General features: G+C 45.0%; 1 protein-coding gene and 1 pseudogene across 1 annotated transcript in view; one reads left to right on the top strand and one right to left on the bottom strand.

Annotated features, from left to right (window-relative positions):
• Window positions 1-19,665, bottom strand: part of LOC148522924 (membrane-spanning 4-domains subfamily A member 4A-like) — a 40,148-nt gene extending 20,483 nt beyond the window's left edge. The window contains exons 1-3 of the mRNA XM_088473564.1: window positions 19,388-19,665; window positions 16,556-16,666; window positions 4,968-5,024 (exon numbers count right to left, since the gene is read on the bottom strand). Of these exons, the coding sequence (XP_088329690.1) occupies window positions 4,968-5,024; window positions 16,556-16,666; window positions 19,388-19,663 (444 nt within the window). The 5' untranslated portion in view covers window positions 19,664-19,665. The remainder of the gene's footprint in view (window positions 1-4,967; window positions 5,025-16,555; window positions 16,667-19,387) is intronic.
• LOC148522925 (5S ribosomal RNA) lies at window positions 18,606-18,724 on the top strand (annotated as a pseudogene).
• Window positions 19,666-27,736: the final 8,071 nt, after the last annotated feature.

Raw genomic sequence — 27,736 nt, 5'->3', positions numbered from 1 at the left:
GCCGGTTTCCCAACAGCCAGCATCCAGACAGTAAGTATAGCGGGGCCGGGTCAGGTGTTATCCGTGGGGGGGAGGGGGTCGGTTTTAGGCACCACAAGGGGATTAGGGTTAGGCTCTGGGGGGGAAGGTTAGGGTCAGGCTATGGACAGGGGGAGTTAGGTGTAGGCTCCACTGGGGGAGGGGAGTTAGGGTTAGGCACTAAGGGGGTAGGGTTAGGTTCAGGCAACAAGGGGAAAGGTTAGGTTTAGGCACTAATGAGTATGGTTAGGATGCGGGGTGGGGAGGGTTAGGGTTAGAGGCAGAAGGGGGAGGGTTAGGTTTAGGCACTAATGAGGATGGTTAGGATGCGGGGTGGTGAGGGTTAGGGTTAGAGGCAGAAGGGGGAGGGTTAAGTTTAGGCACTAATGGGATGTTTAGGGTGCAGGGTGGGAAGGGTTAGAGGCAGATGGGGGAGGGTTAGGTTTAGGCACTAACAAGGATGGTTAGGGTGCAAGAAAGGAGGGTTAGGGTTAGAGGCAGAAGGGGGGAGGGTTAGCATAGTTATGTACCCCTGTCAGGATACTGAGCATCGGGATGCCGCTGTTGGTATTTTGACAGCTGGCATCCTGACTGCTGGTATTTCATACCCAACCCGATTATAACATGGTCATTTTTGACAGCCACATGCGGTTGATGGTTCTGGGTGGGCCTCTACCATATGCCAGTGCTTAGAACTCTTTTTTCAGTTCTTAATATCCCATTCACTATCTGGTCTATTATATACAATCACTTAACTGTCTTTAATAAAACAGGTGTGGTTGGCCAAAGTACAGAATGGGTGTGATGCCATGAAATGCACCAAAGCTGACCACCTGAGGCGCATATGTGCCTGTATGGAGGAACTGGACTTGCAGTTACTGAAACCCTGGTGCAAGTAGCGAGCTATTGATAATGATGGCCACAGACTGCAGCTAATTCGCCAAATGTGTCTAAGGAGTCTATTTACTAAGCCTTCGATGGAGATAAAGTGGAGAGAGTTAAAGTACCAGCCAACCAGCTCCTAACTGTCACTTTACAGGCTGTGTTTGATAAATGGCAGTAAGGAGCTGATTGCATGGTACTTTATCTCCATCCATTTATTCTCTCTCCGAGACTTAGTACATAGACCCCTTAGAGTCCATACATCTTGCCTATAAATGTGAAAATTATAGCGTGGAATTATAATACAGGTAGGGTGGACAGAGGGAGGGGGTTCAAATATTCTGTAAACATGCATTCTAAGTTGGTTTAAATAAAATATATGCAAATTGCAAAAAGGTGTCATTAAACAAATTCTGCACAACTAATTAGTCTATTTACTAAGCCTTGGATGGAGATTAAGTGGCCGGAGATAAAGTACCAGCCAATCAGCTCCTAACTGTCAGGTCACAGGCTGTGTTTAAAAAATGACAGTTAGAAGCTGATTGACTGGTACTTTATCTCCGGCCACTTAATCTCCACCCAAGGCTTAGTAAATAAACCTCTAAATATGTTAGAGAAAAAATTATCTTACTAAACAGTCCTTTCCAATTTTCCTGCCTGCAAGAGGAGTCCAGGCACTTGTAATACACTTATACTGCATCTTGAAAGATACACTACATTCATGTGCACGTGCACGTGGAATACCTGGCCAGGATGGGATGGCAGGGGGTGAGGATGCCCTTATAGAGGCAGACGGGGGATGTACTAAGCCTTGGAGAGAGATAAAGTACCAACCAATCAACTCCTAACTGCCATTTACAGGTAGTGTTTGGAAAATGACAGGAGCTGATTGGTTGGTACTTTATCTCCATCCACTATAGCTCTCTCCAAGGCTCAGCACATCTACTCCAGGAAGAGGAGTGCAATATTCTAGTCTGGAATTCTGCCTATACAGTATATCTGCCTCAAAGTACGGAGCATTTTGACAGTGGATACTGGGCCTGATTCAGAGCTGAACGCTCTGACCAGAGCGCTCGCTCTGAATCAGGGCCCTCCTACCTTTTTTTGGGGCGTCCTCATGGACGCTCGCATAGCTGTGGGTTACCACCCACAGCTATAGCGAGCGTCCATGATGATGGTCGCGATGGTGAAGACCATCGCGACCATCGGGCTTGCGACGGAGACCCTGCGGTAGGGTCTCACTGCCGCAAGCCCTGGAGTGATTTTGGCTCTATCAGAGCCAAAATCACTCCCACAGACATCACTTCTGATGTCAGTGGGGCCGGCTTCAGACGGTAGGCGTTCCCATGGGAACGCCTCCGTCTGGCAAGCACGCCTCCAGCACGCCCACCAAAGGGGGCGTGCTATCAATCAACATCGACAGCATGCGCCCTTTGGTGCGAGACCCGGAGCGATGGTGAGCCCGTCGCTCGCCGGGTCTCACGCATGCGCACGACGGAGCTCCCTCCGTCGTGCACATGCACAGTGGGGAACATCGACCCGCTTGCGAGCATCCTGCCGCTCGCGAGCGGGTCTGAATGACCCCCACTGTCCATGCTGATGCTTTCCTATACAAATATTGCCTTTCCTGCATGAAGGAATGCCAGTCAGTCTTTGCACATATCCTTACATGTGCAAAGACTTGCTGTGATGTCTCCAAGATACAACCAAACAGTTGAAGCACTCTACCACCCAGTATTACACCTTAGACTACCGTCACCTTCTAGCAAATTATCCTGCATTGGGGTATGTCCATGAGTTAAGTGGAGCCCATTAAACAGGTCCCAACAGCCACACACTCACCATAAAGCATAGATGGGACCCCTTTGGCTTCCACCTTGGCTAGGAGTTGAGGGACAACTGTACTGGAAACTGGGAAACTCTCCCAGAACACCCCATTGTTCTTGGTATTAAACTGCTTCAATACTGTAATAACCCCATTTAACTTAGGCATGCATGCCGAGGACATCTCCCTCCATAGGTGCACCCTCCGCATGGACATATAGTCTGTCTGCGTACAATATTATCCATGTGCAGCAAGAGCTCATCATGACACCTCTACTGCAAGGACTCAGGTTGCAATTACCCTATAAGACACCTTCACCCGCAGGATGGAAGCACAATATTGTAGCCACCATATCCTGCCATCATGTAACCAATGACAACTAGAGTATAGACAGCTGCACCCACCTTTCACTGAAAACCGTGAGTACAGCTATGAACCCAATAAACCTTCAGGCACCTTTTTCAAAGGCATAACTGGTAACTGTATATTTTCCAACTCAACATGCCGTGCTGTGCTTTAATAAATTTGGCATTTTTACACCAGAGAAAATCATAGATTTAAAACTAAAAACAGACATTTGATAAATTGACCCCTCATAATAAAGGTTTCCTCCTTCTTATCACCATTAGATCATGCCTCAGCCACTAATTTAATGTGAAATCTCAGGGAGATACTGTATGGAATTTCCGGTAACTATAATGTTCTGCAGACATTGCATTATAATTTGAAGTGTTGCAAACAGTCGTATCTGTAAAAGTACACATATTAAGTGTAAAGCTGGGTACACACTGTGCCGACAGATCTGCCGACGGGCAGATCCACTGACACAGCGGCCAATCAGGTAAGCTATACAGACTTACTGATCGGTCACTCAATGTTTGTTCCCTGACATCACAACTGGGCAGATGAGTTTGCTTGCCCAGTCACTTGCAGTCCTTGCATCAAGTGTACGGGCGGTAGGCTGACCGTTCATTCACACATCCAGATGCGGCGATATCAGCATATACAGTATATCCGCCATCTGCTGTGCTGCATAGCAGATGCAATATGTCTGTGAATGACATAGGAACTGATTCAGACACAGTCACTAAGTCGCACTCGGTCTGAGCGATTTTCGCCCGTCTGAGCATGTGTATACTTCGCAGTGCGCATGCGCAAGCAAGTCTTTGCGATCTGTTTTTGGTTGCTGGTAAGCCATTATCAGGTCGCTACTTTGAGTGACAGATAGTGCCGTTTGTGGGGGAGTGGTTTTGAGGACGCAGGCGTGTCAGGCCGGCAAAATGCTGTTTAAAGGGCGTGCATAATTAGCAAAGTAGCGTCACCTGCATGTATTTCAGCCAGCACTGATCACTGTGCTTGCAGCAGGGCAAGGCAACCTCAAGGGCTGCGAGCAGCTCCGATGGCTCTCGATGTTACCGATTAATCCTACAGTTCCCGGAGACAGAGCCGTAACTAGACTTTTTGGTACCCTGTGCCAGAAAGAGCATTGGCGCCCCCCCCGTTTTTCAAAGGGACATAACGCACCCAAAAAAGGGGTATGGCTTTATGGGGAAGGGCCAGGGAAGAGACAGGGGCAGCCAGGAAATGCTGGGGATGAAATAATAGGAAGGTACAACTGAGAATGATAATAAACAGAAAATTGACAGGCCCAAACAGCGCCCCCTGACCTGTGGTGCCCTGTGCAATGGCACCGGCTGCACTACCGTAGCTACAGCCCTACCCGGGGATGACGTGTGTTGCGAGTGGCAAGGGGGCATCCTTATACACTTGCGAGCGCTAAAACATAGAGGACGTCCTTACGCGATGCAGTGCGAGCGCTTCATTTAAATATCCGGCCCCTTTTTGCCAGCGAGCGACCGCAACTTGCGATCAGGTCTGAATGAGCTCCATAGTTCTCTAATGCCTCAAAACAATGTACCTGTTCTACACATTTCAGGAATACGGGAAATTATGTAATGGGCTGTAGCCATCTAGTTGTACAAAGAGAAGAGATATCTCCGCACCTTAATCAGCAGTGCAAATGGAACACAAAAAAGGGGTTTCTGGACAGTTTAATTTTAATAAAGATGTTCAGATATCTTATCCCAAAGTCCAAAGTAACTTCAAGAAACTATATGGTGCATATGTCCCTTCTCTTTACATTATCTAGAATGCAATGGTGAATGAGATTATATTTAAAGTCTTATAATATGTTATAATGAAAAGGTCAAATAATTATTTTAATCACGTCTCTCTTACTCACCAGACAGATGTTAGGTTTAGCCTGAGCTGCAATTGTCAGAGATCCGGCAATGATGTACTACAAAAACACAATACACAGTAAATATCACATATTATACTGTATATATACATAGATTATGTTTAAAGGTGGGATCTGTAATCATCATGCTTTTCCATCTCTGTGCATCGGACTGAAACAGGAGTCTCATAGCACAGTTCTATCTAAGATGCATGCTCTAGAATTGTTAAACAGAATTTTCTTGAATTAATCTGGGTACACACTACACGATATTGTAAACGAATTGGCCGATTCCGACACATCGGAACGACAAATTGTTAGTATCGTGCAGAAATTCAGATAAGCTCTATTTTTTATCTCAATTGTATGTGTGCATTTTATATCTATGGTTGTCAAATTTTTTATGGTTGTCAAATAACACTATTTAGGCCTTATTTATCAACAAGTTTTATCATTCTCAACAAGTGAAAAACTGTCATCTGTTTGGATGACCGTTGGGATCAGATTGGCTGGAGCACCATTTATCATACACAACGAGTTTTATCACTCATTGTGAATGATAAAACTCGTTGATAAATGAGGCCCTATGTTTGGCATTCACTTTTTGGGCTCTATTTACTACAATCCGCATATTGAATGCGGATTGTAGTGTGATATTACCGAGTGAATTCGCATTGCGAATTCAGGCAATATCACAGGGATTTACTATAAATCCCTTGCAGGGACAGAGCTTGCGATAAAGCTCTGTCCCTGCGGATCCCATCCGCACTCTAGTCGCGGTATTTTCGGAAAAAATACTGCGACTAAGAGCCCGCGCATGCGCCGACCAACCACCGCTACTACCCCCCACCGACGCTAAGCCCCGCCCCCGGCGCTAAGCCCCGCCCCCCGCGATCGCGGACCCCCGCGACCCCCCCTCCCCCCCGTGACCCCCCCTCCCTTCATTACACTTACCTGCATCCTCCTGGCCTCCGGTGATCTTCTCCGGGCTTCCCGATCAGGTGATCTCCCATACTGCACTGGGACCCGATCACCTGATGACCGGGCCCCAGTGCACTGTGGGAGACCAGCTGACCGGAGAGGAGCCATCACCGGAGGCCCGATCACCGGTCCCTGGATTCAGGTAAGGAAAAAAAAAAATGTTTAATTTTTTTTTCTTTTTTTTACAGTAATCAGCTTGCGGTCTACTTAGACCACATAGCTGATTACTGGTACCGGCTCCCGCCTCTGCTCTCCCTGTTAGAGCAGAGTGGGAGCCCGGTAACCGGGGGAAACCCTGGATAACGCCACCTCCAGGTGGCGTTATTATCACAGGGCTTCCCCCGGTATTTATTTTTTAATTTATTTTTAGTAACTTGCACACAGATCACATTTCCCATTACAATTATGGGAAATGCGATCTGCTTTACTAAAAATAAGTGATACTGGGGGTTGGAGTAGAATTTTACTAATTCTACTCCAATTGCCCTGTAATAACTACAGGTGAAACTAAAATAATGTGAAAAGGGTGTGAAAACACCCTTTTTCACTTTATTTTAGTAAAAATAATGTTAATAAATAGAGCCCTTTGTCATTGTTTGATTGTGGGCACTTTCTCTTTGCTACTACATAAAACATCAAGGGCTCTATTTACTACAATCCACATTAAAATTGCGATTGTAGTGTGATAATACCGACTGAATTTGCATTGCGATATCACAGGGATTTATTAAAAATCCCTTGCAGGGACAGAGCTTGCTATAAAGCTCTGCCCCTGCAACCGGCCGCTGCTACTTCCCCCCCCTACCCCCACGATCACAGTGCAAGATGGGAGACTGGCTGACCAGAGCCACAGAGGATATCTGGTCCTTGGATGCAGGTAAGTTTTTATCTCCTTTTTTTATTTTTTTTTTTAAGCAGTGATCAGCATGTGGTCTGTTTAGACCACAAATCTGATCACTGGGGCTCCTTCTCCGGACTCTGCCTGCTAGAGCAGAGCAGGGGTCCGGTAACCGGGGGAGACCCTGGATAACACCACCTCCAGGTGCCGTTATTATCACAGGGCTTCCCCTGATGTTTTTTCACATTTTATTTATAGTAACTTTGGCAAGATCACATTTCCCATTACAATTATGTGAAATGTGATCTGCTTACTAAAACTGTGTGATAATTAGGTCTTGTAGTATAATTTTTATGAATTCTACTCCAACTGCCCTTTAGTAAATATAGGGTGTGAAAACGCCCTTTTTCACTTTATTTAAGAAAAATAATGTTAATAAATAGAGCCCCAAAAGAGAGAAGGGGCTCTATTTACTACAATCCGCATATTGAATGCGGATTGTAGTGTGATATTACCGAGTGAATTCGCATTGCGAATTCAGGCAATATCACAGGGATTTACTATAAATCCCTTGCAGGGACAGAGCTTGCGATAAAGCTCTGTCCCTGCGGATCTCATCCGCACTCTAGTCGCGGTATTTTCGGAAAAAATACCGCGACTAAGAGCCCGCGCATGCGCCGACCGACCACCGCTACTACCCCCACCGACGCTAAGCCCCGCCCCCCGATGCTAAGCCTCACCCCCCGCGACCCCCCCTCCCCCCCGCAACCCCCCCCCTCCCTTCATTACACTTACCTGCACCTCCTGGCCTCCGGTGATCTTCTCCGGGCTTCCCGGTCAGGTGATCTCCCATACTGCACTGGGGCCCGATCACCTGATGACAGGGCCCCAGTGCACTGTGGGAGACCAGCTGACCGGAGAGGAGCCATCACCGGAGGCCCGATCACCGGTCCCTGGATTCAGGTAAGTAAAAAAAAAATGTTTAATTATTTTTTTCTTTTTTTTACAGCAATCAGCTTGCGGTCTGCTTAGACCACACAGCTGATTACTGGTACCGGCTCCCGCCTCTGCTCTCCCCGTTAGAGCAGAGTGGGAGCCCGGTAACCGGGGGAGACCCTGGATAACGCCAACTCCAGGTGGCGTTATAATCACAGGGCTTCCCCCGGTATTTTTTTACAATTTATTTTTAGTAACTATGGTCGGATCACATTTCCCATTACAATTATGGGAAATGCGATCTGCTTTACTAAAAATAAGTGATACTTAGGGGTTGGAGTAGAATTTTACTAATTCTACTCCAATTGCCCTGTAATAACTACAGGTGAAACTAAAATAATGTGAAAAGGGTGTGAAAACACCCTTTTTCACTTTATTTTAGTAAAAATAATGTTAATAAATAGAGCCCAAAGAGAGAGAGAGAGAAGCACATTTTGTTGATTGCTAAATCCTTTATTGTCTGCCAAATAATTTGACTTTGCTTTGAAAATTAGCTAGAAGGAACTGTCCTAAGATAATGTTGCAGGTTTGCTGTATGTGATTCTAAATACAACCTTGAATAGCAAACTAAGGCCCTCATTCAGACCCACTCGCAAGCGGGCGCACGTACGTTAGGCGTACGTACAAAAATATTTAAATTCAATGGCTCGCTCGTATTTTCGTTCGCATCTAAAAATCCTCCCAAAACTCTGACGACCCCTCCTCTAACTAACGAGCGTACGAAATAGCGAGCGTACATCCCCGAAATGGCTTGAAAGGAACGCACGCACACGTATAAACAGGAAGTGGCCTTGTCAGATGTCGATTACCTGCTCCTTTATTCTGCCTACCTCCATCAATCGTATCATGCCAATCAATGTATCAATTAGCTTAATTGTTTGTTTTTTTTTCAACACAATGCAAGAAACTTTACTCTTGTCCGTGTTTGTGTTTACCCGCAGAATACGTACGGATGAAACATTCGCTTTTATTGTTCAAAAAACATGTGAACCACAATTAAACAATTGTACTATTGCTGTGGATCCCCGCATATTTCCCTGGGTTCATTTCTTTATTTAAATTTGCTTACGCATGTCACTGCATCAAGCCTATCCTAACTCTCCAGAGATTTCTGGCCCTGTCGAACACATGACTCATACACTAACCAATAAAATTGCTCCTGTTAATTTCCAAAATACATTAGCCAATCAGAACATTTTTACACACTTTATCAAAAATGATTTTTAAGAAAAACACCATTGCCATCATGAGAGCCTCCGCATTCACCAGGCGTGAGCTGCTGGTGCTTACGGAGGTCATGGATCGGCGGATCACCAGCCAGCCTCAACCCATGACCAACCGGCAGAAGCGCTCCGCGTATGCGGAGGTACGGTCCCGCCTGCGGTCCTTCGGCTCACGCCGCAACATCGGGCAGCTGGAGCGCAGGTGGTCCGACCTGCAACGGCGAACGCCCCGCTTGCTGGCATGCTTTCGCATGCAGATCCTGGCAAGTAAGTGTTATGTATTGTGGTTTTAATGTTTGTGTTTGTGGGGCAAACTGCGTGTGCATGTTTTCCTGTCTGTTCTATTTATTATTTGTACTCATATCTGCGTCTGCATGTTTTCCTGTCTGTTCTATTTATTATTTGTACTCATATCTGCGTCTGCATGTTTTCCTGTCTGTTCTATTTATTATTTGTACTCATATCTGCGTCTGCATGTTTTCCTGTCTGTTCTATGTATTATTGGTACTCATATCTGCGTCTGCATGTTTCCCCTCTATTTCTGATTTTTTAATTCTACTGCTATTTTTTTTTGTTTTTATTTTTATTTTTTATTTTTTTTTTGTTTGGTTGCCCGGATTTGTCCATAAACTAAACGCAATTTCTTTGACATATTTTAGGGGGACAGCCAAGACTCCGCCGTCAACGTCCGTCCAGACGGCATTCCCGCCCACTCTCCCCAACCCCCAGCCAACACTCCACCCCAAATCTTTCCCCTATTCCCCACTCCTCCCCATCCTTCCCAGACCCTCTCCCGGAAATGTCGGGCCTCCTTCCCCTCCGTCCCACTTCCCCCTCTCCTCCACCCACCCCTCTTCCAATTACCCCCTCCCCGGAGTCCAGCATAACTCCGCCCCATTCTTTGGGGAATGACGGATCCTCCGAGGAGGATCATGGAGGTTTGGCCGGAGCTCCCGATTTGTCTCCCGGTATGTTTTTTTATTTTTTTTTTTAAAGCACAAACTGTTTGTATGTAATCATGTGTCGTGCCTTTCTTCGTGTTTTTGTGGCTTGACTTTTGTTGATTGTGAAGGTTTGCCTTTACCTCTTCCTGGTGATTTAAGCATACACATATCATACCTGTGGGAATTTGTACCTAGGCCTTGTATTTTTGCCAGCCCACCCTTTTTATTTCTGTTTTTGGGTTTAGGAGTGATTTGTTTTTTTTTTTATATTTTTCTGTGGATTCCCTATTGTTGTATTAACCCACACACTTTTCTCACCCACAGAGGAACAGAGGCGTCGGCAAGAGGTGGCGGATGTTGTGGGGCACATGCGCCAACATGTAATCGGCCTTCTGGTGGCCCTCGACCGGCTGTCTGGCCTCCTTCGGCATTAGATTTTTTTTTTTGGTTCTATTTTCCAAATAAATTTATTAAGACAAATATACGTTGTGGCTCATTTTTAAAAACCAAAACCAAGATAGTTTAGCCTGACATAAGTAGACTGTTCCTGCAAGGATTTCCCTTTTTTAAAAGTTAGATTGTGTTTTGTCTTTGTATGTCAAACAGACACCAGAAACACATAACAGTAACAATGTCATTTCCCTTTTTGGGTGTAGTGTCAATTACAGATTTCTACATTTTCCAGGTTCCTACTTGGTGCGCAAGCTGCTTAGGCCAATCTTACAAATCCCAAGGTTGGGCCAGGCTTCCTTTTGGTGTGGATTGGGAAGCTGAAAACATATTTCAGTTTTGCTCAACTGGCGTCAGTACTGGTTTACCCCTTAGTCAAATGTAACTTGTGTTAACCTGGTTACACTTGCTGTTAACGTCCCAAAAAAGGAAGACCATTTCACTCTTCAAACATTTATTCACAACATAACAGAGAAAACAAAGTGGTCACTCCCAAAAAAAAAACACAGTGATAAATTCAAATACAACACATACCAAGAAATAATTAAATAAAAACACAAAATCAAGAACTGGTTGACGAAGGACCATGCCAACATGATTCCACAAACATGGCGTTGCGATATGGGTTCCAGAATATATGCCCAAAAGGACCAGATCCAGGTTTGGTAAGGGTAGCAGGAAGTAGTGAGCGTTGGAGTGCCAAAGATTATGTGAACAAACAGAAGATGGTGAGAAAAATAATAATAAATTAGATGTTCGCCAAAAAACACAAACACATTAGGTATAAACACTGGAGTTTTGTTCAAACTTACCTAAAAAATCTGGCCACCACATCATCGCGTATGGCCCCCCCACATACTGACCTTCGACCAACCTCGGGGGGGCCATCCTCAGGTAAGGCATCCTCTGGCTGCATTGGGACACCACTCCTTATGGCAATGTTGTGAAATATCCCACACAGGACCACAATTTTCGACACCATATCCGGCACATACATGAGCTCGCCACCAGAGCGGTGGAGGCATCTGAATCGGCCTTTTAAAAGGCCGATACAGTGCTCCACCACTTGCCTGGTGGCTGTAAGTGCGGAATTATACGCACTTTGTGGCCCTGGTGTGGGAGCCAAATAAGGAGTGAGCAGCCAGGACATGCAAGGGTATCCACTGTCTCCTGTGAACAAAAATAGACCACATCAGGAACACTGTGTATCAAGCTTAACATTGTTATGTACTAAAGGTCTCCACTTACCCAGAAGCCACGCATCACCAGCTTGTAGGTTGGTTAATTTCTGCCATATCCCTGATTGCCGGATGACGAAGGAGTCATGAGCACTTCCGGGTAATTTAGCATTCAGGGACAGGATCTGGAGGGAGGCATCACATACCACCATTACATTCAGGGAGTGATAGTGTTTCCTGTTTCTAAATATTGCCTCCAGCCGTGCTGGAGGCTGAAGTGGTATGTGAGTACCATCCACAACCCCTATGATGTGTGGGAAGCCAGCTATTTGGTAAAAATTGGCCTTGGCCACACTAAGGGCACCCATATCCAAAGGCATTTTAATAAAATGATGGAGGTGCTTGAAAAGTGCCTCCATCACTGCCCTCAGGATCCTGGAAAAGGAGGATTGGGAGATGCCTGCCACTATTCCCACCGTTGTTTGAAACGATCCTGAGGCACAGAAATGTAACACCGCCATAAATTGCGTCAGTGGTGGTATTGCTGTTGGACTGTCAATTTGCCGCTCAAGATCACTTTCTATTAATGAGAGAGTGTCTATGATGATTTTGGGAGGTAGACGGTAGCGTCTTAAAACCTCATCATCGGGCATTCCAAAAAGGGTGACACGTGTTCGAAATATCTGGGGCCTTGCATGCCTACGATGCCTACGCCTGGGACGAGTTTGAGGTTGGTCGTCTTCCGGGAGCAGGGCCAGAACAATTCGCCCCAGATCTACCTGAAATTCAAAGTTTACAATGTAAGGCTTTTGACCCACCCCAAAAGTAAGAAAAAACAACTTAGCTTTCTGATACCATCCGTAGCTGCTTACATGCCGGGGTATTGTCATGATACGTATAAACTGTAAAAAAGGCAACAATGAGACTTCAAAAATTTAGAGGGTGTTTTTTTTGTTTAAAAATTGTTGCAAGCCAACACAGAAAATAGCGGAAAAACACATTTGGCCATCGATGAAAACGACATTGCACACCGTACGTCAAATAGGGTTCAAATGGACCCAAAAAATGGAAAAGGGAAAAGCAAAACTGGATTATATGATGAATAAGCCGTCAAAAATGCGGTAATTAAATCGCAAATGCAAGTCGCTACACCAACAGTCAAAAATGCGGTAATTAATTCGCAAATGCAAGTCACTACACCAACAGTCAAAAATGCGGTAATTAATTCGCAAATGCAAGTCAAAAAATGGACTTACCCAACTCGAATATATAAGATTTCCACAAAAAACTTCTTTGGGTCTGAAAACCAAAAAAAACTAAAAAAGATGAAATGAGTGTTAAACAAATTAACGAACCACAAAACAGAAGAATACACCAATTGGCCACAAATTTGAATGCACAAAACTTACCAAATCAGGAAAGGATGTGGAAAAAATGAAAAAAATGCGAACGGAAAAACCAAAGAAATGTAGCAAAAACAAACAAAAAACCAACTCTGCCAAATCCTCCAACCGCAAACAACCAAATCCAAACCACTTAACCGACAACACTCCAACAACCCCACCTCGACTCCACACACACCAAGCCATAAATAGTGTTTATTTTCCCACACAAATTAAGGATGAATCATAGGGACGCACAATCAATGATGCGGCCGCAAACTAAGGACGCATGTATAAATACGTCACGAAATCACATAGAATTTCTGGATGATTTCATGCTGGAAGCAGAGACATGGCTTCAAACCAGGGAAACAATGGTCAAAATTGCGGCGGTAAGGCCTTCATGCATTTTGTGTCAATGATTCTTTTAAAACATAATATTGTGCAAGTTGTGAAGTGGCTAAATCTGCATATTTACCCAAATAGGTGAGGAGGATGACATGGAAGAGACTGCTGGCCCCAGTCAACCCGCCAAAGCTGGCAAAAAAAAAAGGCAGCCACATTTCACAAGCAAGGAGATGGAGGTTTTGATCCAGAAGTGCGTTGACATCCTGCCCCAGGCAGCCAGGAATATGAGCCAAAGCCAGAAGTGGAGAATGTGGGAGGAGGTCGCCGTTGCTGTCAATAGGGTGGGTGATTATGTCCGTCTAGCCCGGGATGTCAAACGGCGGTAAGTAAACACTTTCCCATCCTATAAACAAACCCCATTGTAAAAAAAAGGATAATGGTTCCAAATTCATTCCACAGATGGGCAGACTTCAAATATCGTCTCAAACAAAAACTTGCCGACAGGGCTAGGCATGCAAGGGGGACAGGTGGGGGTCCCACCCCTGTGTCATTGGAGTTGACAGACTTAGAAGAGATGGCACAGGGGTGTGTGCAGGCTGTGGAGGTGTTTGGCGTGTCCAACATGGATACGGACATGCCAGACTTTGCGGCTCCTCATGTTGGCCAAGGTAAGTCTTGTGATGTCACCAACTCAGAAATGCTATTGTGCCAATATGTAGATTCTAATGTGAGTCTTTTCTCCAATTTCCTAACAGAGACAGAGGCGGATGAGTCTGCTCCAGAGGGGAGCCTTGGCCGCAGAATTTCTGCTGGCTCTGCAGGGGAGGAACCAGTACATCCGGCTGAGGACCCTGCAGAAGCCAGTCCAGGGCGTGCCCCCTCGCAGGCAGTGGGCCTCCTCACAGAACTCAATTTTAAATCGGATTTCCATACGGAGATTCTGCAGAGGATGGACGCCAGTCTGATACGGGTGGCTGAGGCCCTGGAGCAAAATGCTGCGGCCAACGTGACCATTGGTCAGGCCCTGGCGGAAAATACCAGGGCCAACATCCGCATCGCCGATGCCCTGGAGCAGCTCGTTCGCCAGCACATGGTGGAGCCAACCTCCCTTCCTGCCGGAACATCCGGATCCTCCACCTCTGGCACAACATCAGCCAATCCTCCAAATGTGCCTAGCCCTGTGCCTAGTCCAGAGGCCACAACATCTGCCTCTGGACAGGCCAGCCCGATGGCATCCCGGACCCGGTCTGGCGCCCACCCTCACCCAGCCAAACGGGCGAGAAAACGGTGACAGCAATGGCGACTTTTCCCACACTCCTTCTGTGCTTGGCTCATATTCCTTTCTGGTCAAAACTTCCCTCTCCTTTCTTGTGAAATGTTTTTAAATTTTGTATTTACGCTTATGTTAGTAGTTATGTTATATTTTTTTTTGGATCAAATATCTTGGCCACAAAAAAAGGCAATACAATATTAGGCCAATTTGTTTGTGTGTAAACAATAAATTAAAAACAAAACACTGACATTGTATTGTGACATTATTGTACAAATGGGTTACATTTAATCATGGCCTTAAACGCAAAAACTGACCCTCTTTAAAAAAAAAAAAGGCCTCTTTAAGGAACGTTTAAAAAATCACATAGCGATGCAAATTCCACAGTAAACCAAAAAAAAGGGGAGCTAATTAAAAGATGATGACATTATTGTTACAATAGGCCATAACCACCAAATTGTGGCCAAAATAAAACCCCAAAAATGTACGCTAATTGATTGTGTAATCATGACATTAGCAGCTCTGATTTCCACCTGCGTACGCTTTTGTGCTATCCCAATAAACTGCTTTCCAAACACATACCAAGCCGGATTTCAATCCAACACTAATTACTTTACTGACCAGCCGCGATTAATCGCTGCACCATCGTGGAGTCCCGGGACGGAGGAGAAGGCCATCGCCAATGTGGTCGAGTAATCCTGACCCTAAGCTGTGCGAGCATTTTGAAGGGAAAGCGGATGTTTCAGTGACGTATAAGACGGTCCGAACACATTTGACGTTCGCATCTGCTAATGTATGTACGCCCCAAAAACGCCTCGCCACGCCTGCGTTTTTTCATCTCCACCCCCGTCAACACCCAAAAACGCCCTGTTCTGTCAATCACATTTGACATGTCACTTCCTGTACGCTATTTTAGGAACGAGAGAAAAAAAGCTCGCAATCTGCCGTACGCACATGCGCAGTGTAACACCGACGCATGCGCGGTTAGTCAACATTGGAACGCAACGAGCGTACTGTTGTTAACGTGCGGCTCTGAATGAGGGCCTAAGGTCCTGATTCAGTGGCGCTCACTATTTTCGAGCGTTCGCTCTGAATCAGGGATGATGTTTTTTAAAAAAAATCCGCCTCCAGGCCGCTCGCATAGCTGTGGGTGACCACCCACAGCTTGTGCGGGCGGCCTGGCGATGGTCGCAATTATCACGACCATCGGGCTTGTGATGAGACCCTTGTGGTAAGGTCTCATCCACCGCAAGCCCCAGTGAACTTCCTGCTCTAATAGAGCAGGAAGTTCACTACTGACATCAGGTGTGATGTCAGTAGGGCCGTCCACAAATGGCAGGCGTTCCTTCGGGATCGCCTCCGTTTGTACAGCCACCCCCCCAACCCGCCTACAAATGGGACGAGCTGTCGATCAACATCAGCCGCCCTGTGAGCCCCGAGCGAGTGAAGTTCTCACTCGCCCCGGGGCTCGCGCACACGCAGTGCGCACGCTGCGTGTGCGTACTGCCCGACCATCGACCCGCTTGCGAACGCTGTGCACTCGCGAGCGGGTCTGAATCAGGCCCTAAATCCCTGAAATCAGGCCCGTTTTCATGTCTGCAATGGCGAAAGCGCACAGGTTTCATGGACCCTGTGAGTTTGCTCACGAAAACGGGACATTTTTCTCACCAAAAAAAATGGACTTTAATTGGATAGCCCGATAATGACCATGTGTAAAAATCACGTTAAATGTCCATATTTTTTCATGAGAAAAATGTTTGTGGTTAATAGGATACCGGCCATAGGAGCTGATTGCTTGGTACTTTATCTGTCTCCATTTTATCTCTCTCTCAGGCTTAGTACATCTACCCCCAAGTTTGAAATTGCTAATTGAAACATTTTTTAAAAAGTTTAGTTCTAAGATTAATATACCATCGTATAGAATGTTTCCTTTATTGAATACATTCAGAAACAACTTGTGGGAAAGAGTTTCAGTACTTACAAACACTGACCCCCAAAATGGTACACCAGAAAATAACGATAGGACATATCGGGTGAAAACCAATGTAATTCCAAGAGCAATCTGCAGGATGGCCGAAACAATCAGCACTATCTGAAAGAAATAAGGTCATAATGAGATTTTACTGAGTAAAATTAAAGCAGCCGTGTACGAGTTACACAGTGCAAAGTTCCCCACTTTTACATTTCCGGGTTTATGACCTGGGAGTCCCAATGTGCATGCATAGCCATCAGTGCAAACACAAGCCCTCAGGAGCGGAGAGGGATCTGAGAGAGGCTGGAGCATACACAGGCTGATGACCACGCATGTGCATTTGGATTATTGGGTCATAGAGCCTGATTCGCTCGGAATCAGGGCCCTCGTACCTAAACTTCCAGCGGCCTCCTGGCCGCTCGCATAACTGTGGGTGACCACCCACAGCATATGCGAGTGGCCAAAAAGATGGTCGCGATGGTGAAGACCATCGCGACCATCGGGCTTGCGACGAGACCCTGCGGTAGGGTCTCGCTGCCGCAAGCCCAGGAGTGATTTTGGCTCTATCAGAGCCAAAATCACTCCCACTGACATCACTTGTGATGTTCATTGGGGCCGGACATAGACAGTAGGCGTTCCCATGGGAACGCCTCCGTCTGGCAGCCACGCCCCCGGCACGCCCACCAAAGGGGGCATGCTGTCACACCATCAACAGCACGCCCCCTATGGTGCGAGACCCCGAGCGACGGCTTCCCCGTCGCTCGCCGGGTCTCGCGCATGCACACGACGGAGCTCCCTCCGTCGTGCGCATGCGCACTTGTGCACCATCGACCCGCTTGCGAGCGGGTCAGAATCAGGCCCATAATCCCATAAGTAATTGTATCTCCAGTGCAGCTCAGTATTGGAAGAGTTATCCCAGTGGATAATTATTCCGCATTTGGCATGACGCTGTTGCTCGAAAGTATGCAAATGTCCCAGCTGCTGGGATTTGTATGGAGACATCAAGTAGCGTTGGCTCAAGTCTGCCACTTGCATGCAGACGCACCATCGGTCCCACACTGGTCGCAGCATCTCTATGGTCACTCAGAATGTCCATTGGAAATAAGCTACCGGAGCTTTAACCACTGCGTACAAACTCGCAGGCACAGACATGCCCCCAAAACGGTCGCAACACGCCTGCGTTTGAGTTGCCACATCCCTGTTACCTCCCACAAACCGTTCCAAAGGCGTCCAAGGCCTCACTACGGCTGCAGTCTGTAATGACACTAAGCGCTTGCACAGTGTGACTCACACACATGCACAGTACAAATATAATCGCTCCACACTGCAAACACCGGCATTGCGTCCACACCGGCATTGTGACCACCCACAGCTTTAGCGAGCGGCCTGGTTGATGGTCTTGACCATCGCGACCATCGGGGTTTGCGACGAGACCCTTGTGGTAGGGTTTTGTCTGCCGCAAGCCCCATTGAGCTTTCGGCTCTAATAGAGCCAGAAGCTCACCACTGACATCACGAGTGATGTCAGTGGGGCCGCCCCCAAACGGCAGGCGTTCCTTCGGGAACGCCTCCGTTTGGCCAGCCACCTCGCCTACAAAACGGTGCGAGCTGTCGATTACCATCGACATCCGCCCCTTTTGTAGTGAGCCCCGGAGCGAGAGAATTGCGCAGGGCCTCAACATCGACCCGCTTGCGAGCGGGTCTGAATGAGGCCCTTTGTGTTATAATTGATGCCAAGAACTTTGAATGTATCAGCTGGTATACTATTATTAAGCAAGTATTACGTTACGTGGTGATTTGACACTACGAATCACACTGTATTATTTATAACAAAGATTACTTTGAAACATTCATTGATGTGATAATTATATGTGAATGTGCAGACTGTTAAATGAATATGTCTATGCTCAAACGATTAAAGTATGCTCATGCATCACTTTTTTTGAATTCTGACTTTTAATAATAAATTGGACTTTTCTTAAGGAGATAGTCCTACATTTACATAATTGTGCTAAAGACCATGGGCAAGGGCAATTCTCAATTCTATCGCTAAAATCGCAACCTACAGCCATACTTTACTGGAGTTGCCCAATCTGGTTTGTACTTGGAAGCGATACAGTAATAGGCCTGGTCAGTACTTGGATGGGAGACCACCTAGGAATACCAGGTGCTGTAGGTTCATAAATACTAGGAGGAGGAATGGGACAGGATGGCACATGGTGTAGTAAATATACAATCAACCAGTAGAATTTAAATATCAATGTATTGAGGGCCTGATTCAGACCCGCTCGCGAGCGCTATGCGCTCGCAAGCAGGTCGATGATGGCCTAGTGCGCATGCGCACAACGGAGTCGGCTCCGTCGTGCGCATGCGCGAGACCCGGATAGCGACGGGCAATCCGTCGCTCCGGGTCTTGTACCAAAGGGGGCGTGCTGTCGATGTTGAGTGACAGCATGCCCCCTTTGGTGAGCGGGCCGGGGGCATGGCTGCCCAGACGGAGGCGTTCCCATGGGAAAGCCTAACGTCTGGGGCCGGCCCCACTGACATCACAAGTGATGTCAGTGGGAGTGCTTTCGGCTCTGTTAGAGCAGAAAGTACTCTGGGGCTTGCGGCAATGAGACCCTACCACAAGGGTCTCGTCGCAAGCCCAATGGTCGCAATGGTCTTGACCATCGCGACCATCTTCCTGGCCGCTCACTATAGCTGTGGGTGGTCATAAACATACCCACAGCTATAAACATTTATCTAGATTTGGTTCTGTGCGGAATCTCTCCTTTTTTTTCTGGTTTTTACACATGTAAACAAGGAGTCGCTTTTGTAGGTTGTCTCAGTAAACACTCACCCCCAGAGCTTTGGGCTTGCCTTTCCGAAAGGTTCTGAAAAAAGGGGACGATGAGTCTATATTTTGTGGCACAACAGCAGCGAGATTCCACTGTAACACCTCAGGAGGGACGGCAGACATCTGTGTAGCTGGAGAAACATTGGCTGCAAGGGATTGAGGGTTAACATTCTGGTAAGTGGGATTTACCAACCTCTTCACCCGGCGAGCATCTGCTGTATCATCATTATGTAAGGTCTCATAGGTATGTGTTGTGGGTCCAATGGCAGTATACGACATGATAGAGACTGGGACAGAAAGAAAAACAGTTAACACAATTTTGCTAATGAAGAAACTGAGGAAATGCTACAATTGTGCTCAATTGCGGTAAGGATTTAAGGGGTCTATGTAATAAGCAGTGTTAGGAGACAGAGTGATAAGTAAGCGATAAGGTGCCAGCCAATCAGCTCCCAAATGCCATCTCACAGGCTGTGTTTGAAAAATGACAGCTGGGAGCTGACTAGCTGGTACCTTATCACAAACTTATCACTTTTCACTCTGTCTCTTAACACTGCTTAGTAACTAGAATATTGTTTAAGATTATTGGCTAATCAACTGTCTTGCAACATCAATGGCTTTGTTTGTACTCCCTGGTTTCAGAGCCCGCTTAAGGGGAAATAATCAGTGCTTTAAAACAATGTACAGTACAGACGTTTCCTATAATCAATGTAGCAAAGTTAAAATGTACATATGAAGTAGTTTACTGTGATGTAAAGATGTGCGGTTCGATTCTCCAGAAGGGATGCTGGGCGCGGGGGGGAAGGGTTAGGTTTAGGGCACCCGGGCGGGACTTAGGGTTAGGCACCCCGATGGGAGGGTTAGGCTAGGGGGAGGGAGGGCTGTCGTGCTTCCGCTGCCAGGAACTCTGTTTTTGTCGGCCACGCGCTGCCGGGAATCGAACTGCCGGCCTGAATTCTGAATCCACCCGAATTTCGTGAATCCATACAGATCACATTTTTGATCTTCCCAGGTTCGGAATTCATATTTTTAGTCCAAATTTTGGGTTTTGGTTTGCAAACAGTAAAAAAAAAAACTTTTTATTAATTCTTTTTTTTTAAACCCAAATCCAAAACCAAAATACTTGAGGGTGTTTTTTCAAAACCAAAACTCAAAGATGAATCCAGATTCAAAACCAAAAGCAAAACATGGGGGCCAGCGCACATATCTACTTTGATGTATTGATTTGGAATCGCTAATTGTGTCACGACATGAGTACTGCACAGCAATCAGGCCATGGGTGGAATTTCCACAGCACAGGGAGGGCTCATCCAGGGGGAATCAGAGACCAAAGAAAATGGTAAAGCAACGTGGTTGGAGATGTAAGTGGCAGATTTGTTGTAATGGGCACAGGAGTAGCAAAATTACTGCTATTCACAATCATTATAGATATCGCTTTGTGTGGTATTTTACTACTGATGATAAGCATAGAAATTGGGGGGATTAAACAGGGATTAAATCCAGGCAGCACCAGGATCTAAGAGGAAACACCTCCCACCCAGATTCTATTGGGTATCACCCAGCAATTCCATCAACTCAATAAAATGTAACCCCTTCTCTCCCATAAAATAACACACATGCCAAATACAAACTTACAAAGCAAAATGTTATGATGTTATTGGTGGATGTTGAGTAGTGTCTGTGCTTGCATCATGAGGTGGTGTATGATAAGCAAGTAAGAATGATAGAACGACAAGTCTTTGGAAACTGTTACTGTTATGCCAGAACACTCTGGGAGTAACATCAATGACTCTGGTAGAAGGTGTCAGAGGTCAGACCAACAGTCACTAAATTCAAAAGTGATTACATCATTTTTATCACTCTTTAGCTTTTATGTATATACTGTATTTTTGCTAATTACAAAATGTGCCCTTCTGTGTTGGCTGTTTACCTATTTAGCAAGCAATTTGTGTTCCCTAATTGCCTGTAGAAGGAGATCTCCTTTGAAAGATGCTGATTTATTATATAATTACTTGATCTAGCTCTTTTGTGTTTTGTATCAAAGGATAATTTCCAAACCAGTTAAAGTTCTCCCATATGTATGATGAGAGATCTGCAGCAGATGTCTCCCTGGGCGGGATGCATGACGCATCGCATTCAGGACTCGATGCATCCAGCGGGTCTTCGTATGCATGCCACCATTGGTAACGCCGATATGCACGATGATCAGCGCAAAGGGCCGCTCTCTCGGTAAGAGCGGCCCTTTGTGATGGAGGGATGTCCGGGTCTATGACCCAGAACCCCTCTGGCGTCCTTCTGTGCAGGTGCAGAAGGACACTCGCGCCGTGAGGGGTGCTGGGCGGGATCCGATTGGATCCCTCTCACAGCACTCTCCTGATAGAAGCCCATAGGCTTCTATGGGTAATGCCATCTTGAAGATTACCCACCGCAACCAAATCCAGGAGTACATCACATTCCGGGGCTTTGTGCATATGAGAAATGCCCCCTGTGTTTTTATTCTACAGAACAGTCCCCCATAGGTTTCTACAGAGACTGCGATATGCCCATATGAATCAAGCTTCTCAAGCTAAGCTTATCAGAGCCAAGTGCTGATAGCTGATGGTATCTTTGGATAACATTAGCCATTATAGCATTTTATATACAAAACAATTTTTCACTTGTATCCATTACTCACCACTCATACATGCACAGCCCAATGGCTGCACATTACATCTGCCGGGTCTCTTTAATAAAGATTATGTTACTTCCTCCTATACAACCAACACTAATGCATCCTCACAACTGTCCCAATTCTGAGTCACATTTGTTCCTCTTCTATAGCTGTGTCCTTTTCCTAATAGTATATACACTTTCACATGAGCAGGACCCTCACTATCCTTTGGGGGAGATGTATCAAGGCTTGAAGATAGAGACAGTACCAATCAGCTTCTAACAATCATTTTTTCAAACACAGCCTGTAAAATGACAGCTAGAAGCTGATTGGTTGGTACTTTATCTCTTTACTTTCCAAGGCTTGATACATACAGTATCCCTCTTTGTTTCCATTTCTGCATATCTTTTGTCCATCTTGTTTGTCTCTGTTTAATACGTCTTTTTTTCCAGTTATGTGGAAGCACTGTGGCACCTAACCTACTGTATCTATATTATTATTATTATTATTATTATTATTATTATTATTATTATTATTAACAATAATAATAATAACAATAACTTATAAGAGCAAATTTCATTATTTCTTATTATTTTGTTAATTATTATTGAGTAACTATAACAACACTTGATCTATTTAGTTTCACTTTTGCAATGCCCTCTGCCTCCTTTGGAAATATCCTGTTTTTGCACTTCTGCAAAATATCCAACCCTTGTTTAGTCATATCAATGAAAATGTTTTGCTGGTTTATAAAAACTCTACACAAACAACAGCATAAAAAACTGAAAAAAGGAATTCTAACACTAGATACAGTTTGTATAGTATATTAAAAAGTTTGTTGCCTTCTTTGTGCATAATACATCACAAATAAATAATAATTATTATTATTACTATTGTTATTTATTATTATTATTATTATTATTAATAAAAATAATAATAGTAATAATAATAATGTGCCTCATATGAATAATATTCAGAGTATATTTACTTCATTATATGAAAGTCTCTCCTAATATTATATACAATGGCCAATGTTAAATACTAACATATGGAATAAAATAGACTTCAGACAATAGCATATTACTTTTTAAATAAATATATGGCATATACTATCTTTGAGAAGTTTGATTAAGGGGTTTACCTGTAATTACGAGCACAATGCTTAAAATCTACTAAAATGCATATTAAAAACATCAAAATATTCCCGACATTGCCCATGTTAATCTTCTCCCTATAATATTGCTTAGCAGAACAGCTCATAGTTACTTCCCATGGCAATTTAGGAAGAAATACTGTGATCATGTATGACAAATTTTATTTTTTACTTCAGAACATCTTTTTTCTAGTTAAGAGTAAGACACATCATTTTCCAAGTAAATCATTCTAATTAAATTGCAAAGTATATTTACTAAAGTGTGGGTTTTTAGAAGTAGCGATGTTGCCTATAGCAACCAATCAGAGTCTACTTAACATTTAACTAGCACCTTCTAGGACATAATAGCTAGAATCTGATTAGTTGCTATGGGCAACATCTCTATTTCTAAAAACCTGCACTTTAGTAAATATACCCCTGAGTCTCTGCTCTGAGTCATAGTAAGCAATCAGCTGTTAGCTTGTGTTGGTTATTGGGAAGTTAGATAATGAAAGCAAAGTTCAATACATCATACTTGCTTACCCTCCCGATTCGGCCGGGAGCCTCCCGAAAACCGGGTGCCGCTCTCGGCCCCCCGGAAAGGCAGGCAAGCCTCCCGGGCCCCAGCGACCTGTCCATGTCCCACTGCACTACAGTATAAATCCCGTCAACGGAGGGGCCGGTGACGTGATTCGCGTCATTGTGGCCCCTGCCGCACAATTCCATTAATATGCGGCATCGCTGCGCCCCCTTTTTATCACAACCCGCCCCCCCAAAGAAAAAGCTGACAGGAGGGAGGGAGGGAGGGAGTGAAATGTCGGCCAGTATGCAGTAAGTCTAGTTTTAGATTTGAGTCCTCATGTTTGAACACGAACAATATGGTATTTATTTATCATATTTAAAAACTGGAATCTCTTAAATCATTATTTTGGCAACCATTATTATTTATCCCCCTCATAGGTGTCCTTTGCCTACAGTAAATATACTTTTCTAGGTACAATAGACATTAAACCTAAATAAACAAGTGGTTATACAGTAAAGGTGCTCATTTCCTGTATATTACAGTTATTTTATGCTACAAAAAGCAGTTAGGGGCCTAGCAAAAGAAAGACTGAAATATTGTATAATTTGTACATTTCATGACTACACACGTAAAGGGGCAGATTAGTTATGGCAAGCAGACAGGCTCGAGCTTTAACACCCAGTGCTATTAAACCCGCGGCTAATGTATGTTAACACATAGATTCTGGATTAAGTGTCAGGAGCTATGGGTGAATGCGCTCACGGAGGCCGCAGAAAGGGCGAGAAAGCCCTACTTACCGCATTTTTCTGTTCGCACCTCAGAAGGGCTGCAATTGAAAATCCCTGTGCGCTGCTACAAGCTCACCTCAAGCACCACTTCTACTTGAAGCTGCCCCAAAGAGAAAGATAAAGCGATAATAGATAAATAGAAAGACAGTACTTACCTTAGACAGCTGTTTCACTTGTCTGACAAAGGAAGTATTTAGGATTTCATGTTATTAATCTGCTAGAGACACACTTTCCTCATATGCTGGTCTAGGTTCCTGTTTTGTGCTGACCACGATTTTCCTCACCACTTCCCAGTCTCCAAGCTTGTTCTTATTTCCTAATGAGTTTCTAAACTGATCAGACCTATTTAGTAACCTAGGGGTCTATGTACTAAGCCTTTTAGAGAAATAAAGTACTAATCAATCAGCTCCTAACTGTCACTTTACAGGCTGTGTTTGAAAAATGACAGGAGCTGATTAATTGGTGCTTTATCTCCATCCACTTTATCTCTCTCCAATGCTTAGTACATAAACTCCTTGATATTATTATGCATAAATAAATAAGTTATACCTGAGGATGGTGTCACACAGCTGAGTAAAGTGTTGGATATTTCAGTATACGTCATTTTGCTGTCCTATAAGTTATTTATGTCCATTACCCAACATCAGGACACATTTAGTGAAATACCTTTTGGTGAAATGTATTACAACAGTCATCACAACTATGGGTCATTAATACACTACAGGAGGAGCGCAGCACATTTCCCACTGTATGTACTATTTAGGTTGGTCACATTGTGTGTAGCAGATCACCACAAACCTTTTTATTTTACGCTCAGTGCGCAGGTTTATCGCCCTTCTCCCCCAGCACAGTGTGGATGTGCACATCATCATCATCACCACTTCAGCGCTGTTCAGTGACACCATCCGAGGGGGTGCCACCAAAATAACAGGGCAGCTCTGCTATTGTGGTGTCTCCCCCTCGGCTGGGACCTGCACTCCCCCTTGTAATTTCACTGTCCACTACTAATAATGTTACACTCTTTGCAATTGTCCTAGACCATGTTCCACAAGTGATTATCATCATCTTTAGCTTGTAAGGTGCCACAGCGCTCTGCAGTGAGGAAACCAAGGCCTATATACTGTATAACAGGGACAATAAGATAGAATAACTATAGACATGAACACAAAAGGGTAGGGAGGGCCCTGCTCATGAGATAGCTTACAGTCTACTGAGGGCACAGGTGACACAAGAGGAGCCATTGTGGCTCACAGTGGTCATTGGGACAGTACTGAGATTGCACTAGTGTGGGCAGTAAAGGTGGGAGTAGGTATAGGAAAGATTATTTAAGTGTTCACAAGTAATTCCAGATATCTGTCCACAACAAGTGGAAAATAAAACACTGTTGTAAGCAGCAACTGTGTGGTCAATTCAGTTGTGGGTGATGCCCACAGTGTGCCGCTGTTGTGGCATTCTAGCAATAGCACAGCAAATCGTACCACTCACACACAGATTATTCCCTGAAATTATATATTTTGTTCTTAGCACCATAGGGGTGAGTACTAAAATACACGATCTCTGGGCTACAGTAAATGCAGCATATGCACATTGTAGATCGCCGGCATCACGCACAATCTAATCGACCCCCTGTTCGCACGCAGCCGTCAGCTGCCCAAGTATGCGAATCTCGCGATCGCACAGCAAGACATTATGTCCCACTATGTCTTAGTGTGCGAACGCAAGTTAGTCTTAAGGCGCCCACTTGACCTTCATTACACACATCATTTCCAGGACTGTATGCTACAATGGGTAACATCGAGTACCATCAGAGGCATACGCAGCGCTTGTGGTTGACCATACCCTACCGCAAGCACTGCGAGTGCTGCAGTGTTTTAAAGAGTCATGTGACGTGTACAATGACGCTGTGTGCACGCCTTAGAAACGGCGTTTTGATGCTCAGGCATGCCTGCGTTCGCACCACAACACCCCCGTTTTCATGGACCTTCCCCTGTTACCACCCACAAACGGCACATTCTGTCATTCAATCTTGCGGGTCGTCTGTGTACTCCATGCGTTCACTTGCCGATAGCAGCGACTGGTTCGCATACGCATGCTCAGATCTTGAAAAATTGGCCAGCAGCGTGTGAATACATTCTAGCGAGTGAGTCTGAATCGGGCCCATAGTTCCTAAAAGGAATCTTGTGTTTTTTAATATACTTTTTTTAATTTAAATTTTCATTATTATATATTTTATATTCATGTATATGGGCTTTAAGATAAATATGTATCACAGAGTCACAATTTTTTCTTTTCTTTTAGTTGGTTTAAAGAATATTAGAAGTGGATATGTGAAAGTATTTAGGTGTCGCTGTCTAAGTTCTAATACCGTAGGTGTCTAGAAGGGGGAGCATGAGGTGCGATGAGGTGAGGCTTAAGGATAGTAAATAGAAGTCAGAGAGAGAGGGAAGGCCAAGTTACAGAGGAAAGGCTTAGTAACAAAAAAGTTACTAAGTAGTTGGGAATCTGAACTGGGTCATGTGATCACTGACAGCAACAGAGAGGTGAGTAGTAGAGAATAGCCAGATAGAATGGTCTTGATATGATGAGAAGGAGAGGAGGGTAAGGTATGTGACTGGGAGGTGCAGTAAAGATAATGTAGGATGCCTACTCCACTTTCTTATCTTTCTGTGTGTAGAGTGTGGCTGAGTCACTGGTAGAAGAGAGCCAGGGACGTGCAGCAAGGGGAGACAAAGCCTCCCCTGTCTTACTCCACCAGAGTTTTTACTATAATAATTATTAGAATAATACAAAGAAGATATTTATAACTTATAAGTATCTTCTTTGTATTATTCTCATAAGAAACTGCCTGGATAGTGGGGCAGGTCCACGCCACAGCCAATAATACTGCACAGACAAACGATCAGGGGAAGCAGCTGACAGATCTGCCTCACCGAGCCAGTGCTGATTGGGAGCCAGCCCTGGAGCGCATGTCAACTAGAGAGCTGGAGGGAGGCTCCGCCTACTGTCCTCACAGCTTTCATTGACTGTGGCTGTTGAGTCTGAAGAGTGCTGCGAGGCTCAGCCCCCATTTATACGAGGTCCGTCCCTTTCGGCAAAGCTCTGCCCACTTTTTAAGCCGCATCCTAAATCTGAAAAGTTCAGAGGTATGGTTTCCTCCCATCGAACCGGGCCGCACTGCACAAGAGTACCAACCCCCCCACACATACATACTCCTCACGGCTCCTGGGAGCTCCCCAGGCAGTGAACACTGGCAGCCACCTCT

The sequence above is a fragment of the Taudactylus pleione genome, unplaced genomic scaffold (genome assembly GCF_031769625.1).
Source record: "Taudactylus pleione unplaced genomic scaffold, aTauple2 ptg000136l, whole genome shotgun sequence".
Taxonomy (NCBI): Eukaryota; Metazoa; Chordata; class Amphibia; order Anura; family Myobatrachidae; genus Taudactylus; species Taudactylus pleione.
The sequence above is the reverse complement of the archived record's forward strand: the minus strand, read 5'-3'. Positions and strand labels throughout refer to the sequence as shown.